Source organism: Tursiops truncatus, chromosome 16, assembly GCF_011762595.2.
Source record: "Tursiops truncatus isolate mTurTru1 chromosome 16, mTurTru1.mat.Y, whole genome shotgun sequence".
NCBI lineage: Eukaryota > Metazoa > Chordata > Mammalia > Artiodactyla > Delphinidae > Tursiops > Tursiops truncatus.
This window is the reverse complement of record NC_047049.1, coordinates 44,980,214-44,994,324: the sequence shown is the minus strand read 5'-3', so window position 1 is coordinate 44,994,324 and position 14,111 is coordinate 44,980,214. Positions and strand designations below refer to the sequence as shown.

General features: G+C 56.0%; 1 protein-coding gene and 1 pseudogene across 2 annotated transcripts in view; one reads left to right on the top strand and one right to left on the bottom strand.

The window, feature by feature from the left end:
- Positions 1-871: 871 nt before the first annotated feature.
- ALOX5 (arachidonate 5-lipoxygenase) overlaps positions 872-14,111 on the bottom strand; it is a 54,484-nt gene continuing 41,244 nt past the window's right edge. Inside the window, exons 7-14 of one of the 2 annotated variants that reach the window (XM_033841806.2) lie at positions 12,876-13,022; positions 6,764-6,967; positions 5,926-6,012; positions 4,114-4,292; positions 3,689-3,810; positions 3,217-3,317; positions 2,737-2,907; positions 872-1,574 (exon numbers count right to left, since the gene is read on the bottom strand). In XM_033841806.2, coding sequence (XP_033697697.1) covers positions 1,395-1,574; positions 2,737-2,907; positions 3,217-3,317; positions 3,689-3,810; positions 4,114-4,292; positions 5,926-6,012; positions 6,764-6,967; positions 12,876-13,022 — 1,191 coding nt within the window. In that variant the 3' untranslated portion in view covers positions 872-1,394. The remainder of the gene's footprint in view (positions 1,575-2,736; positions 2,908-3,216; positions 3,318-3,688; positions 3,811-4,113; positions 4,293-5,925; positions 6,013-6,763; positions 6,968-12,875; positions 13,023-14,111) is intronic. The other variant, XM_033841807.2, reaches the window with a different exon arrangement.
- LOC117308525 (zinc finger MYND domain-containing protein 19 pseudogene) lies at positions 8,920-9,636 on the top strand (annotated as a pseudogene).

Below are 14,111 nucleotides of genomic sequence, written 5' to 3'. Positions count from 1 at the left end.
AATCAACTCTACTTCAATAAACTTAAAAAAAAAGTCCACCCAATGTTCCTTGCCCCAGGCTGTACCAGTGCTCATGGAGGTAAGAGGGTACTTCGGACCCAGGGATCCTACGGACACACTGCTCCTCACTACTTGGGGTGTCAGGCTGGCGGGGGGAGGATGACCCCTGGGCTAAAATAGAGCCGACCAGATGGCCTAGGGTGGCTGGCCTAGCACATCAGGTGTACACTTTCCTGAAACCCTGTGGATTCCACTGACCCAATTCTGAAGCCAAGGGCTGGGGGCTGGGGCTGGGTGTGTGTGTAGGAGGAGACAGAGGACTGTCATCCCCAAGCTCAGGGCTGGCTCTGCTGCTTGGGCCTGAGGAAAGAAAATGCATTTTTTAAAAAGGCATGTTGCTTTCTCTGCCATAGGAGAAAACAGCCCCCAGCCCCCAAGACGATGCCTGGAATCTGTAGGGTAGGTGCCCAGCTGGGAGGAAAGTATGGGAGCAGCACGGCGGTGACTTATGCCAGCCCTAGGCCACCATTAGGGCACAGAAATAAATACGGCGGGTCCCCTATCCTCCAGGGGCTCTAGTTCCAAGTGTGAGACCACGTGGGAGGATGGAAGAGGTTTGAACAAAGCCCTGGGGGAGAGACGAGCTCTATCTGGGCAACTAGGGTGTCTCCCCAGAGGGGATGAGATCTGGGATGTGTTCTGAAGGAAGAGTAGGAGTTTCTGGGCAAAGAAGAGAGAAAAGCACTTTTCCTCCAGACTGAGGGTTGGGGGGAGGCTTTTGCCTAGACGGGATCATAATGATTATGGCTTTTTGGGGTTGGGGAGGGGATTGAGCTGTTTGGGGTGATTGGAACGTAGCATGTAGAAGGAGACCTGTTTTAAATAAACTTTATTTTTATGAAAACCAGTTCTTAATGCATTCAACAAGAATTTATTTGGGCACCTACTGTATGCAAGAAATTGAACTAAGCATAAATAGAACAGAAAGTAATCATCCCGTGTCCCCAACAAGAGCAAACATCCATCAGTTATGCTGCTCTGTGGGGCTTTCCTGCTGCAGAAGCGCTGAGCTGGGTGGTGGGCAGGAAACTACACAGTCCTCTGTGTAGGAAAGGTCCCTGCAGTGTTTACACACTTCGATCAAAGTATGGGATTCACTAGAGACTGAGGAACAAACAGGAAAATGCACCGAAGCTTAGCTATATCAAGGTCTAACCTGGGGAGCCTTTGGTTTGAAGCCAGGAGCCTGGGGCCTGCGGGCAAATTCCCAGGAATCTGAAGGCCTGCTCTGCAGCCGCCCTGGGAGCCTGCCCTCCTGGGCAGGCTGGAGTCTGGTTGCCGAGCCCAGCCTGGAGCAGCTGGCCGTCCCGGAGTGAGACGGGCTCAGGCGCCACTCAGATGGCCACGCTGTTGGGAATCCGGTCTGGGGACAAGTAGTAATACGGCAGCTTCTTCTTCTTATTGCGCTCGGCGATCACGCTGACGATGGTGTCAAGTTTCTTACGGAATCGGGCCATGGCCTCCTTTACAGGTGTCTCGATAAAGTGCTCCTCCGGGTACATGCCTAGGAACAGCTGAGGACCCAGACACGACAGAGACACGTTAATCTGCGATGAGGCGATGTAAACTGACAGGCCTTGTCCCACCCCAGAGACCATCCTTTGGGAGGCAAGGCGTGTGCTCATCCCCCAATCTCCACCTCCTGCCACCTGCTGAGAGCGCCCCGAGAATGCTCCTGGGCTGGGACCTTACGGATCAGTGCCCTGCCGCAGGGTATAAGGCTATAAGGACGTGTAAAGGTGCAGGCGGACGTGGAGGTGGGGGGTAGTCCTGGCCGTGGTGGGCATGTGGCCTGGTCCCAAGCAGCACTCCCGCCTTCCCGCCTGAACTCAGGGCAGCAGGGCCACAGGGGCCAGTGCAGGCCTTCTCTCCAGCCCAGGACGGCCACAGCCAGGCTCTGTTGGGGGTGGTATGCCCATTTGCACACCCACACAGATGCCTGCAAATTAAAACTAAGCGTACCTTTTAGAAACAAACTATGGGATTGTTAAAATTGGAAAGTTTCATACCCAGGGCTGGTAGAAGTGGGAGAAATATCCCGTGCTCTTGATGGGGTTTTAGATTTAGTTTGTGGAGGGCAATTCAGTCTCAACATTCTTTGACCAAGAAACTCCTCTACAAGGAACGTACTGGTTCTACGGACACACGTGCCAAGACCCATACATGCAGATGTTAGTGAGGGACCACGACATTAGCAAAGGTCCCAAAGCACCTCAGATGCCAACGAATGCCTGCGGGTCTGGGGCTGGTTCAACTGGCCCGTCATTCTGAGCAGCCATGTGCCGACACCGTGGGGCTGTGTCTACCGAGAGCCGGCTTTGGGATTAGCTTCGGTAGGTTGTATGTGCGTGGGAATGTCTCAGAAGATACCCAGGAAACTCTCAGCCCCACCGCTGGGGTGCCGGGGAGAAACCCACATGACGGAGCTTTGTCAATGGCGGGGGTGGGGGGTGCCCTTGTGGGGAGTGTCCCAGTGTCCCCCAGCTCTCCTGCCCCGCCCACGCTGAGCTCCAACCAGGCTTGGGCCTGAGGGCTTCTTGGGCCCCTCCAGCCTTGCAAGTCAGGATTCCTGGCCAGCAGGGGTCCAGCCTGAGCCCTAAACCACAGAACCCTGGGGTTGAGGAGCGGGTTAAACCTTCTGACTCCCGGAAGGGGCGAGAAGGCCTCCGGTCTCACCTCATTGTCCTGGAACTGGCTCAGCGCCCACACTGCACCCAGATGCCAGCAGGAGCGGCCACGGTCGGGCAGCATGTCCACGATCTGCTCGATGGTGACCACACCCTTGACCTTCGGCGGCGGGGCTCGCATGGTTGGGGGGGCATTGGGGATCCAGGAGTACCAGTCGTACTGTGGGGATGGCCACCGACTCGCGTGGGCACCTCTGCGGCGCAGCCTCCGCCCACCTTCGTCTCCTGCGCCTCCTCCCGAGTCCCCTCTCCCGCTCCAGCAAGGCCAGGGCAGGCCCCTCCCTCGGGCTGGCGCCCAGTGCTTAGCACGGAACCAAACCGCACCAGGAACACCGGACTCCTGGCCCCGGGGCTGCCTGGGCTTTGTCCACCCCCGTCTGTCTGGAAGGCGAGGAAGTGGGGCGGTCCGCCCAGGGGCCCTCAGAAGCAGTCAAGGTGGGCTTGGCCACCTCGCCCTGCCCTTGCCCACCTGGCCGAAGTTCACTGCCGCGTGCTGGGCTGAGGCTGTGAAGATCACCACAGTCAGGTACTCGGACAGCTTCTCCTTGGTCTTGATGGACTCGGGGAAGCCTAAGGCAGAGCCACGGGCTGGCTGAGGCCCCGACCCTGGGGAGGGACCCCCGACTGGCAGATACACGCCTCCACCCATACTGCTTCCTGGGTTCCCACACACCAGTGCTGGAGGGCCCGGGCGTGGGCAAGACTCACTGGGAGGGGACAGCCGCTTGGCCCAGTGTTCCTGTTGTTTCTGACCTGGGCTCTCAGGAGACACAGAAAGGCCCTGAGATGTCCCCTTGAGGCATACTGGTGGATAGGGGTCCCCTAGGGGTTCTGGCCCCAGTGCCAGGTGCTAAGGTGGAGGCCACAGGCCAGCACTGCCCAAAGAAAGTCAGGGAAGAGCAGAAGAGAGGGCTGGGGGCGGGGCAGGGGGACATCCCTACCTGAGGCCTTCTTGCCCCGCATGCCGTACATGTAAACGTCCTTCACGAAGTCCTGCAGCTCCTGGTCCCCTTCCACCACCTGGTCGCTCTCGTAGTAGATGTCCACCACCTCGGCTGTGAACCTGGCCAGGGAGGAGAGGCCGGCTAGGAGTGGGTGGTCCAGCCAGGGTCTGCAGAGCGGTATCCCGGGCCCCACGGCAGAGCCCCCATCGGTGACGCTGTCACTCTTTAACGTCCAGACTCACGTCACATGCTCTTCCACCCCCGCCCCGCCCCAGCATACCCTCGTTCCCCCATCCCTGCCCGGACGATGGAGCCAGGCCCTGGCCCACTTTGCCAGCTGCCCAGCCCCCTGGCCGGGTCCATCAGCGCCCAGGCCCACTCCTCCTGCTGCCCAGAGCAGGTCCCACAGCCACAGCACTCACTCCCTGATGGCCTCCCACACCAGGAGCCCGTCGTCCCGGTAGAAGTAGTAGGGGATGTCTTCTGTGTTGTCCATGCCCCGGGCCTTGATGGCCTCAGGGAAGCACAGGGAGCTGTAGGTCAGGTCCTGCATGGACTTCTGCACCATCTGCACGTGGCCACCGCCCCCTGTGGCGTTGGCCTTGAGCAGGAGGGGAGAGAGCGCCATGAGCCGAGGCTGGTTCCCCGCCTCCAGCCTTCCAGCCCCAAAGCTCAGCATGAGAAACTGTGAAAGGGCAGGAGGATGACCAGGCCTGCCGAGGGCTAACCTAGGTCTCATGAGGTGGGCGGGAGGGACGTGTGACTCGGAGAATGCCAAGGGCAGCCCAGTGAGAGGTTACGGGGAGGAGCCTCTGCCCGATCAAGATGTGAGGGGCTGAAGTGCAGAGACTGGGAGCAGCTACAGGAGGGAGGGGAGAGCTCCCGCCCCGAGCAGCGCAGCAGGGATAGCTGGCAGGGTGGAGCCTGGGCTGGAGCAGCCCTCTGGCCAGGCCTGCCCTCGTCCTGAGCACGGGCTGCCCAGAGCCCGAGCACTGCTCTCTGGGACCTGATCTTTGGGCACAAGACGGGGGCAGGTACCAGCCCCCAGGAGCCTCACAACTCCGTTGAGAGCGTCTTGTGTGCCAAGGTGGGGGCTGGGTAGACGCACCAGCTGCTGAGATGCAGGCATACACACACGGTGGCTGAGTGCTCAGGGTACAGGATCTTCAAAGGAGGGCTTGGGTGCTGGGGGCCAGACACTGGTCCACTGTAGGCGTTTGACCCAAGCAGGACCAATAGAGTTGCTCCCTGGTACTTTCTATTTGGTTGGAAGATGATGTCACTGCGTGGGAACATGAGCTTGGAGCTCACTGTGATGAGGTCCTGTTCCCTCTCCCATAGGGGGAAGGCTGTCCGAGAACCCCGTCTGAGAGAGTGAGGCCCACACAGTTTAAAGAGTGGAAGAGTTCCATCCAGTGGCTTGTACCCTGGGGACATTATTCGAGTCCCTGGTCCCTGCGTATGAGGCATCCTGGTGGGCGGGGGTTGCTTGGGGGCTCTGGGCCCAGCACCTGGTGCTGAGAGGGAGGCCACAGGCCAGTGTTGCCCAGCGAGACACGGAGCTGGGAGCTGTGGCTCCCGAACCCGAGTATGTCCAGGCGTGTGAGATGACACAGTTCCTTTACAGCTGCAGCTGGTCTGAGATGGGTTTTGTCATTTTCCACCCAAATGGTGATTCAGCCCTAGTGATCATCTGGCCCGCTCACTAATGGGAGATGAGAAAGCAGGAAAGTTGCAGGTAGGGCTGCCGGGAGGGTCCAGGCGCGGTAAGCCTCCTGGGGGGTCAGAACAGGGGTGGGGTGCTGCCTGAGAGGGTGTGATGGGCAGGGGGGACCTGAGCCCCCGCTGACAGGGCGAGTAGGCTGGGAGCACCGACGGCCTGCAAGGGCAGAGTGTGGGAGGCTGTGCTCAGAATGATGGGCGGCAGAGTGGGAGGGGAGATGCAGGTCCCCAGTGTGTAAGAGGTGGGGAGGCAGGAGGATGGAGAAGGGAGGGAGGAGGTGACGGGGAGACCACGGTGAGGAGGAAGAGCGGGTGGTGCTTGGAAGTGGCTGGGTGGGAGGGGTGGACGTGGGCCAGGGAAGCTGGGAGGCTTCACTTGGAGCACCTGCAGCCTCCCACCCTCCCCAGGCCTCCACCCCAGTGCCTAGGGGGCTGGACCTCAGGTTGGAGTGGAGGCCGCCGAGGTTCTGAGAAGTAGGTGCCTGCCGGGCCGGGCTCTTCGGGGCACCCACCTTGTCAAAGAGGCCGTACTTGCAGATGAGCTGCTCCCGGGCCTTGGTGTTGATGGCGACGGTGAACCGCACGTGTGCCACCAGGAGCTGGGTGGAGGGGCAGGAGGAGACATCAGAGAAGGCCGGTCGGGGGCGCCTGACCAGGTCTGTGCCTCCTCGGGGGTCCTCCGTGGAGGGGCGATGCTACAGGCCTCAGGGAGGGAGTGAAGCTGACATGCTGACCTTCACTGTGGAGCCGCTGCCAGCGGCCTGGGGGATGGGCGCCACTCTAATGCTCTAATGCATAATGGTCGTGATAAAAATGATAACAGTCAACACTTACACAGAGCATAACTGTGTGCTAGGCAGTTTGAAGCTCTCAAATCTGTCAACTATTTTAACCCTGACAGTAATCCTAGGAGGCAGGCATACTATCTGAACTGTTCTACAGATGGGGAAACAGAGGCACATAGAGGTAACCTGAGCCTGCAGTCACCCCAGCAGTCAGTGCCGGTAGGATTTGGGAACAGAGGAGGGCAGTGACAGTGGGGGCTGCCGCCTGGGATCAGACAGGGTCACACTGAACTCTTCTGCCTCTTCAAAATCTGCACACCTACCCAAGGCGAGCCCAAGCTGGAGTCAGGCCCCAGCCCTGTGTCCTCAGGAACCAGCAGGCTCAGAGCCACTTCCTTCCTTGGGGGTACTTACCCACCTCCCCAGCATCTCTCCAGGGGTCTCTTATGGCCACTCCCAGCCACAGTCCTGTGGGGTAGTCAGTACCCCTCTTCCCTCCCTTCTCTCCCCCACCCCCCATACCTGGATACCCTCTCCCACCAGGTAAGGCAGCAGCTTGCTGTACCTTGAAAATGGGGTGCACAGCAGGCAGCTGGCGGTACAAGGCGATGCCAAAAACCTCAGACACTAGATGTGTGCGCAGAAGGTGGGTGATGGTCTGGTGGATGTGGAAGTCACAGGAACGCACCCAGATTTTGGCCAGAAGCCAGTCAGACTTTGCATCCGAAGGGAGAAAAATGGGGTTCTCATCTCCTGGGACCTGGTTGAGCTGATACATTGGAGAAAATACTGCAGTATTTCGCTCCAGACTGCAGCCGCAGAAGAGCCTGGCCTCTCAGGAAATTCCAGGAGAATCCAAATTTCTTAAACAGTGACTTTTGAATTATGAGAGGATCATGGAGGAGGGCAGAGGCCTAGAGATCGTATTTCCCATCCCAGCTGCATCACTTACTACCTGTGGGACCCTGGGCAATGTAGCCTTTCTGAGCTCTGGCTTTGCCATCTGTAACAAGGGCACAGTGTCTACTCACCTCACAGTTATTAGGAGAAGTGAATGAAAGAGCATGAAGGCATCAGCAAGGAGCGAGCACCGCCATGTGTGAAGGCTGTGGTCTTCCACCTGTTCCCCATCTCCGCTCCTCCCTCCTGGTTCCACCTGCTTCTCTGCTGCTGCTTTTTGGTCTCCCAACTTTCCTTTCCTCTGCTCTCCCCTTAAATGCTGCTGTTCCCTAGGCTCTGTCTTGGTGCTCCTGAGTTCCCTTCTGGCCCAAGATTAGCAACTCCAGTTCCTGGGGCTCTAGGGCCAGCATGATGCAGTGTCCCAAGTCACTGTCTCTTGAACCCAGCCCTGCAGCCAGGTGCCTCCTTAGTAGAGGCTGGCTTGTCTTTCCCTTCCCCGTTTCAACTCCACACTGGGGCAGGGGTGATTTTTTTTTTCTAAAATGTAAATCATGTCAGGTCAATCCTGTCTTTAAAAACACCCAGTCACCTCTTCGTGCCAGAAAATAAGGTCACCAAACTCCGTGATCTGGCCCTGACATATCTACATTATCCAGCCCTTCCTGCCCAAGCCCCTGGTCCCTAGCTTTCTCCATGACAACAGCCCTTGGCATTCCTGGGGCTCTCCCCTAGCGCCTGGTGCAGCCTCGGGACCTGACAGCCCAATGTCATGTGAGCCTGCAAGGTAGTTGCTGTCATGACCCATCTTTCTGAGGAGGACACAGAGCCTGGGAGGGGTGGACACATGGGATGAGAATGAATTGTCCAGAACAGAGGAGGAGAGTGGTGGAGCCGTCATAGGAACTGGGAGCTGGGCCGGGTGTTAGACTCTTGCTGGGAGCAGTGTGGTGGGAACAGGGTGACCCAGGAGAAGAGCTGCCTGAGATGTGGGGGAGCCAGACCAATTTGGGTCCTCAAGGTCATGCTAAGTATTTTGGAAGGTAATTTCCCTGTCTCTCCCTCAAAAACAGAGATGAGGTCCAATAGAAATATAATGCAAGCCACAGGTGGAATTTAAAATTTTCAGGTAGCCCTGTAACCAAGCAGGACCCTATGGGGGTCTTTCCAGGACAGATCCCCTCCATGTCCTCTGCCTGCCTCTTGTCTATAGAAAAACTTCAGCCTCCTAGGCCTTCCCTGAGTTCCAAAGAATAAATTTAATCAGAGAAGTGAGAAAATGCAGAAATAAAGGAAAACAGTCAAGCAAGATAAAATAATATACTTTAGCCATTAAAACAAAGTCAAGGAACTTTAGTTCCTCCTCAAGGGCTATAGATAATATTCTGAGCCATATACTTTGAGCTGATTTGCAGATACTGAAACCCCCAGCAGGTGGAAGAAATTAACTGTATGCTGCCCACAAGCACACAGACCCCAGACCAGTTGGAACCAGAAGGCTGATGCTGACTCCCGATTACCTCACCACCAACCAATCAGAAGAATGTCCATGAGCTGATCACACATCCCACAAACCCGCTCTCACCCTGTCTTTAAAAACCTTTCCCTAAAAGCCATTGGGAAGTTTGGGGCCTTTTGACCACTAGCTGCCTGGACTCCTTGCTTGGGGCCCTGAAATAAATGCTGCATTTTCCTTCACCACAATCTCTGGAAAAGAGCCAGCTGTGCAGCTGCACCAGCCACAGACCTTAACCTGAATGGGAACCTTGTTCCCATCACCAGCGGTGGGAGCTTTTGCTGGGAGAGAGGAGCAGAGGAAGTCAGATGAGGACCAAGTACACACTGATAGATGAGCAGAACATCCCTGCTGGTGGAGGGCTACTCCTTTGAGGCCTGGATGGAAGTAGACGCAGATGGAAATGGTGCTAAGATACTTGTATATGCCCTTGACAAAAACCGAGCAAGAGGGTCAGGAAGGCTCCTTCCTGAGCTGCTGTGGGAGCGATGGGGAGGTGGGGCTGGGGCATCGCTCCCCGTTTCAGGTGATGCATCTCAATGCTGTCACTGTGGACAGTCGCCTGGACAACCTGCAGCTCGTACCGTGGGGTTGGCGGCCCGAAGTCAGAGACCTCGAGCAAGTGAAGGGAGCAAAGCTTATATTGGCTTGCAATTCAGCAGCTTCCCACGGACCCCATAGCGGAGCAGTTCCCCGTCCTGAATGTGACCCGGTACTGTAACACCAACGGGGACGTGGTGCAAGAGGAGGAGACTCCCTGCACCTGCTACGAGCGCCGTTCCCCTCCCTGCGCGATGACCGAGAAGCAGCTCCGGATGTTCAACATCAGGGGCCGCTGCCAGCTGGCTCACTACTGTGGCTCCCAGGGCCCGCGGAAGGACTGGTGCGCCCACAAGCAGCACTGTCAGGAGAAGCTGCGTCCCTTCCAGCACGAGCTCGAGCCGGAGCCTCGAGCCGCAGAGCAGCAGTGCAGCGCCCGCGCTCTCGGCTTCCAATCTCCCCGGGACTCGGCGGACGCAGGCTGAGAGCCAGACCCGGAGCTGCTGAACGAGCCGCTCCCGCAGCTGCGCAGCTGCCGGGGTTCCCCTCACAGCGCACTGCCGCAGCGCCCCCTAGTGCTCACCTAGAGCAGAGACAGCCGGGAGGCGCCCGCCAGGACCCTTCTCATTATCTCTATGTTAATTGTTCGTAAACTCATGTACAGTTTTTTGAGGCGGAGGACATGAGGGGCGGGGGGGGGGCTGTCGTGGGAAGGCTCCTTAGGGTCCTGCTCAGTAACAGCCACAGTAATAAAAATAAAAACCAACGGGTGAACTTTATGTTAATAATACAATTTTATTCTACCCAATCTCTCTAAAATGTCATTTCAACATGTAAATAATAAAAATTCTATTTTTTTTCTCGTTCTAAGTCTTCGAAATCAGGTGTGTATTTTGCACTTCCAGAGCGCCTTGGTAGGGGCTAACCACATCTCAAGGGCTCTAGAGCCGTGGGTGGCCAGGGGCTCCCACGCTGGACAGACCGGCTCTAGACAGCCCACCCCGGGCCTGCTCACCCAGGACAGAGCAGTGCAAGGAGAGCAGAGTTTGACCTTCACGATATTTTTGTTTGTTTGTGAATGCAATTAGTTGTCAACCTTTAAATATCAGTACTTTCACATAAAAATCTGGATTAATAGGTTTTCTTGGAAAATTAGGAGGTCTGCGAACTCTGAAACCATGTTTTCATAGAACAACACTCCAGCCCCTTTTAACAGTCCCAGCTCTCAGGCTCCCCACTGCCCCACCTCTCCCCTGGCCCCTCCCCTGATGCCCCCTCAGTCTCGCCCCTCGTACTGTTGTCCTGCCCCACCCCCTGTCACTCCCCTCTTATTGCCCTGCCCCTCCCCTTCCCCACCCCCTGCCCCGCCCCTCCCAGTGCTTCGCTATTTTGCACTGACTGCGCGGCCCCACCCACACCTGACTCTGCTGGCAGAGCAGGTAGGATGCCTGCTAGGCTCTGGTGCATGCTCTGTGGCCAAGGAGACCTTCTGCTGCATGCTAGGGGCTATACTTGTACTATCTCATTTATCCCTCACCGTGGCCCTGCAAAGCAGGTATTCCTTGACATTCCCATTTTACATAGGGGGAAACTGAGGCTCAGAGTGGTTTAGCAGCTCTCCCAAGTCACAAACTGGTAAACAGCTGAGCTGGGAAGGGACCCAGTGCTCTGCCTACTCCTTGGCAGTGCCTCTGGCCTTTCTCTCCACTCTCACTGCTTAGTCCAGACCCTCACTTGCTATCATCTGGAACTCTTACACCAGCCTTGCAGGTCACTCCGATTTGGGCCTTCCCTCCCACACATTCTTCCCACCCTCCCCACTCCCCTCCAGGCTGTTAGTGATGCTGTGGAACTCCAGAACGCTTGGTGTTCTGTGTTTAAATTTTGGGAGGGGTGGTGATAAGGATGTAGCCTTTTGTTTCTGATTAGGAAAGATTATATACTTACCATAAAAAATTCCAATCATTACAGAAGAGCACAAGAAAGAAAGAAAACATTTCATAATCCAGCCTCTTTGCATATATGCATATTTGTGCAATTTTCCACACATTGATTAGCGTTATAATCAAGTCTGTTGCTACTTTCTTTTGCTCACCTGTGCCCCAGCCAGTTCCATCCCAATGTTCCCAACCTGGTGACCTGTGTCCTTCTGCGACTCCCCATGCCCACAAGAGTATCTGGTCACATCTGTGGTGGGCCCTTTCCTTGCATTCAGTTGACATAGAAGAGATCGTATAATCTCTACCCTGTATCTTGCTTTCTGCTGTTAACTCATAGCTGACTCAGGTCAGCTGGGATAGATCTAATTTATTGGTTGTAAAGGTGGCGTAATAGTCCATGGTCTGGACATAAAAGGTCTCTGGAGGACAGGCTGCTTCAGAGGTGCCTGAGAGTGGTGAACAAGGTTCCTAGCTCGGCTTACTTCTCCACCACTTGTCCCTTTACCTTTTGCATCAGTTTCTGAAGCATAGGGCTTCTTTCTGATAGCAGCCTGGGCACTCCTTTGGAGGAGAGGTGCCCCAGAGACTGGGAGACTGGTGAGGCATGAACTTTGGAGCCAGAAGGCCTGGCTCGAGCCTCAGCTCTGCCGCTGACTACCCCTGTGCCTTGGTTTCCTTATCCGCTTAAAATGATCAGTAGCACTAGTGCCTGCCTACTCAGAGGGTTGTAGTGACAGTTACATAAATAAAGGTAGGTCCTGGTCTGAAACCCTGGTGGCCAAATGTTTCAGAATTCATAATTTTTAGGATTTTCGCAGTGTGTCCATTTCATCATGTGACACCTCTCTCCCCCTCCCTGGGTCTGGGGCAACACAACATTTTACACTCAAATATGTTAGTATTTCTGCAGTGAAACGTATGCATTTCATACTAAGTGAGAGAAAGCCTCTTAAATAGCCTCTCCTATTGGTTCACAGCAAGCTTTGCTGCCAATGAATTTGCTACACATTTTTGGTAAGTCTAAGAGCTTTAGAATTTTTTAGATTTCAGAATCCAAGGGGTTGTGTGTAGGCAAACCCTTGCAATAGCCTTGGCGGTTAACATCTGGCAAAACTAGCTGCTATTACGCCCACGGCACTCAATGCCTGGTTCATGGCTGACTCAAAGTACTGTTTGCTGAGTGCTTGTCTGCCTTCCCCTTAGGGGCCCCTGTGCAGCCTCCCCCGTTCATGGACCCACACCTCATCCTGGCCCGGGTGTGGTTTCCTGCTGTCTGCATACCAGCTCCCACAGTGTTGCAGTGGCCTCCTTCTCCATCATCTCTGGTGGAGACAAGAACCCCGGGGCACATGAAGGGAGCATCTCAGGACGGGAACAGTTCCTGAACTCCATGGTCCCCTCTTGGCAGCCTCAGCTTCCAGCTCAGCTCACAGCCTCACTTGCCTGGGCTCTGCTGGCGTTTTGATTTGGGGCTGGTCACGACGCTGGGGTGGGGAGCCCAGTGTGCTATCCCAAGGCAGGTCCTCCTCAGAACCAGGAAGTTCTCAAGGGTATCTTGGGGAGTGGAGCCCTTTCTGCCTATTGTGGTCAGCCCTCTCCAGGACTGGCAGGAAGCCCTAAGTTCCTGTTTTTCCTGTCTACCTGGAAAAGCCTTCAGCAGGACACTCAAGGCAGAGCTGCCTTCTCCTCCTAGAGCTTTGGTGGTGCCACCCAGGAAACCCTCCCTGAGCCCTGACTGCTGAGGGTAGAGCCGCCCGGGAAGAGAACAGGTCCCCTCAGCCTACCTGGATGGCAATGGGGACAATCTTGTTGGCCAGATTCTTGTACAGCAAGCAGATGGGCGCAGCAAGAAACTGCAGAGTGCAGGGGTCTGTTTTGTTGACATCGATGCCATCCAACAGCTTGAAGTCCACGACGAAGATGTTCCCCAGCTGTAAGAGGCAGGAGCAAATACATGCAAGTCAGTTGCAGCCTGAGATGGACCCAGCAACCAGGCGCAGAGGGAGGGAAAGGGGGCTCTGGCTGCCCTGGCAACTCAGTGGAGCTCAGAAATTTGTAAAGTTCTTGGTCCTCTAACTCAAAGGCTGACTGACATCAGTTTTCACAGGTTGCGGTGGGCTCAGTAAGGTGAAGGAATGGCAGTGGCTCTTCCGCACTTGCTGTACCCGAAGTCTGCCTGACCCTCGTGAAGGATGTTGAAAGATCACCCGGAAGGACACAGTTTAAGAAGAAGAAAGTAGGCAGAGTTTAGATGAAATAAATGAGAGAAGTCAAATGCCAAGAGTGATGCTGCAGGACTCCACTTACAGAGAGTTCAAGCTGGGTAAACTCAGTGTCAGGGTCAGGACCAGGGCCACCCTTGGGAGGAGAGACGGAAAGGGGGCAGGTTCGCAGGTGGAAGGCTCTGAGGGGTGGGGTCTACAAAAGTAGGCGTCCACCGCGTCAGGAGGGGGTCGTCAGGGCCGGGGGAGGTCTTTAGAGGTGGGTCTTCAGGGGTGAGGAGGTCTACAAGGGCGGGGGGGGGGAGTCTGCAAGGGTTGTGTGTGCTCTGTGTCCTGGTCTGAGGCTGGTGGCACAGCGGGGTAAGGTGCAAAGTCATTGGGCTTGCTGCCACTCCTGATTCGTGCCCTTTTCCGTGGATATCATACTTCAATATAAAACAAATATGCACCTGGGATTTGGGGAAGGTAGAAAGCCGCCCACCCCAGACTACCCTTGAGTCCCCTAGAGGGAGCTTAAGCTGAGGGCCGCAAGGGCTCCTTTCGCCAGAGCTGGAAGAGTTCGGGTGCAGGACAAGCAGCGCTTCTTCTAAAGCCTTTTGTGTTTTAAGCTAGCAATGGAGGCAGGGGTTGCGGTCCGGCTGGGGAAGGGGGTCGGGTCTACAGTACGGTGGACACTGGTCAACAGGTGCTCAAGTCAGTTGCACGTCCACGACTCTGCCTACAGAGGGCGCGCGGGGGCCACTGTGCAAGCGCTTGAGGGGACCAAGGCACTAGAGAAGCTCAAAGCCTGGCCATCAC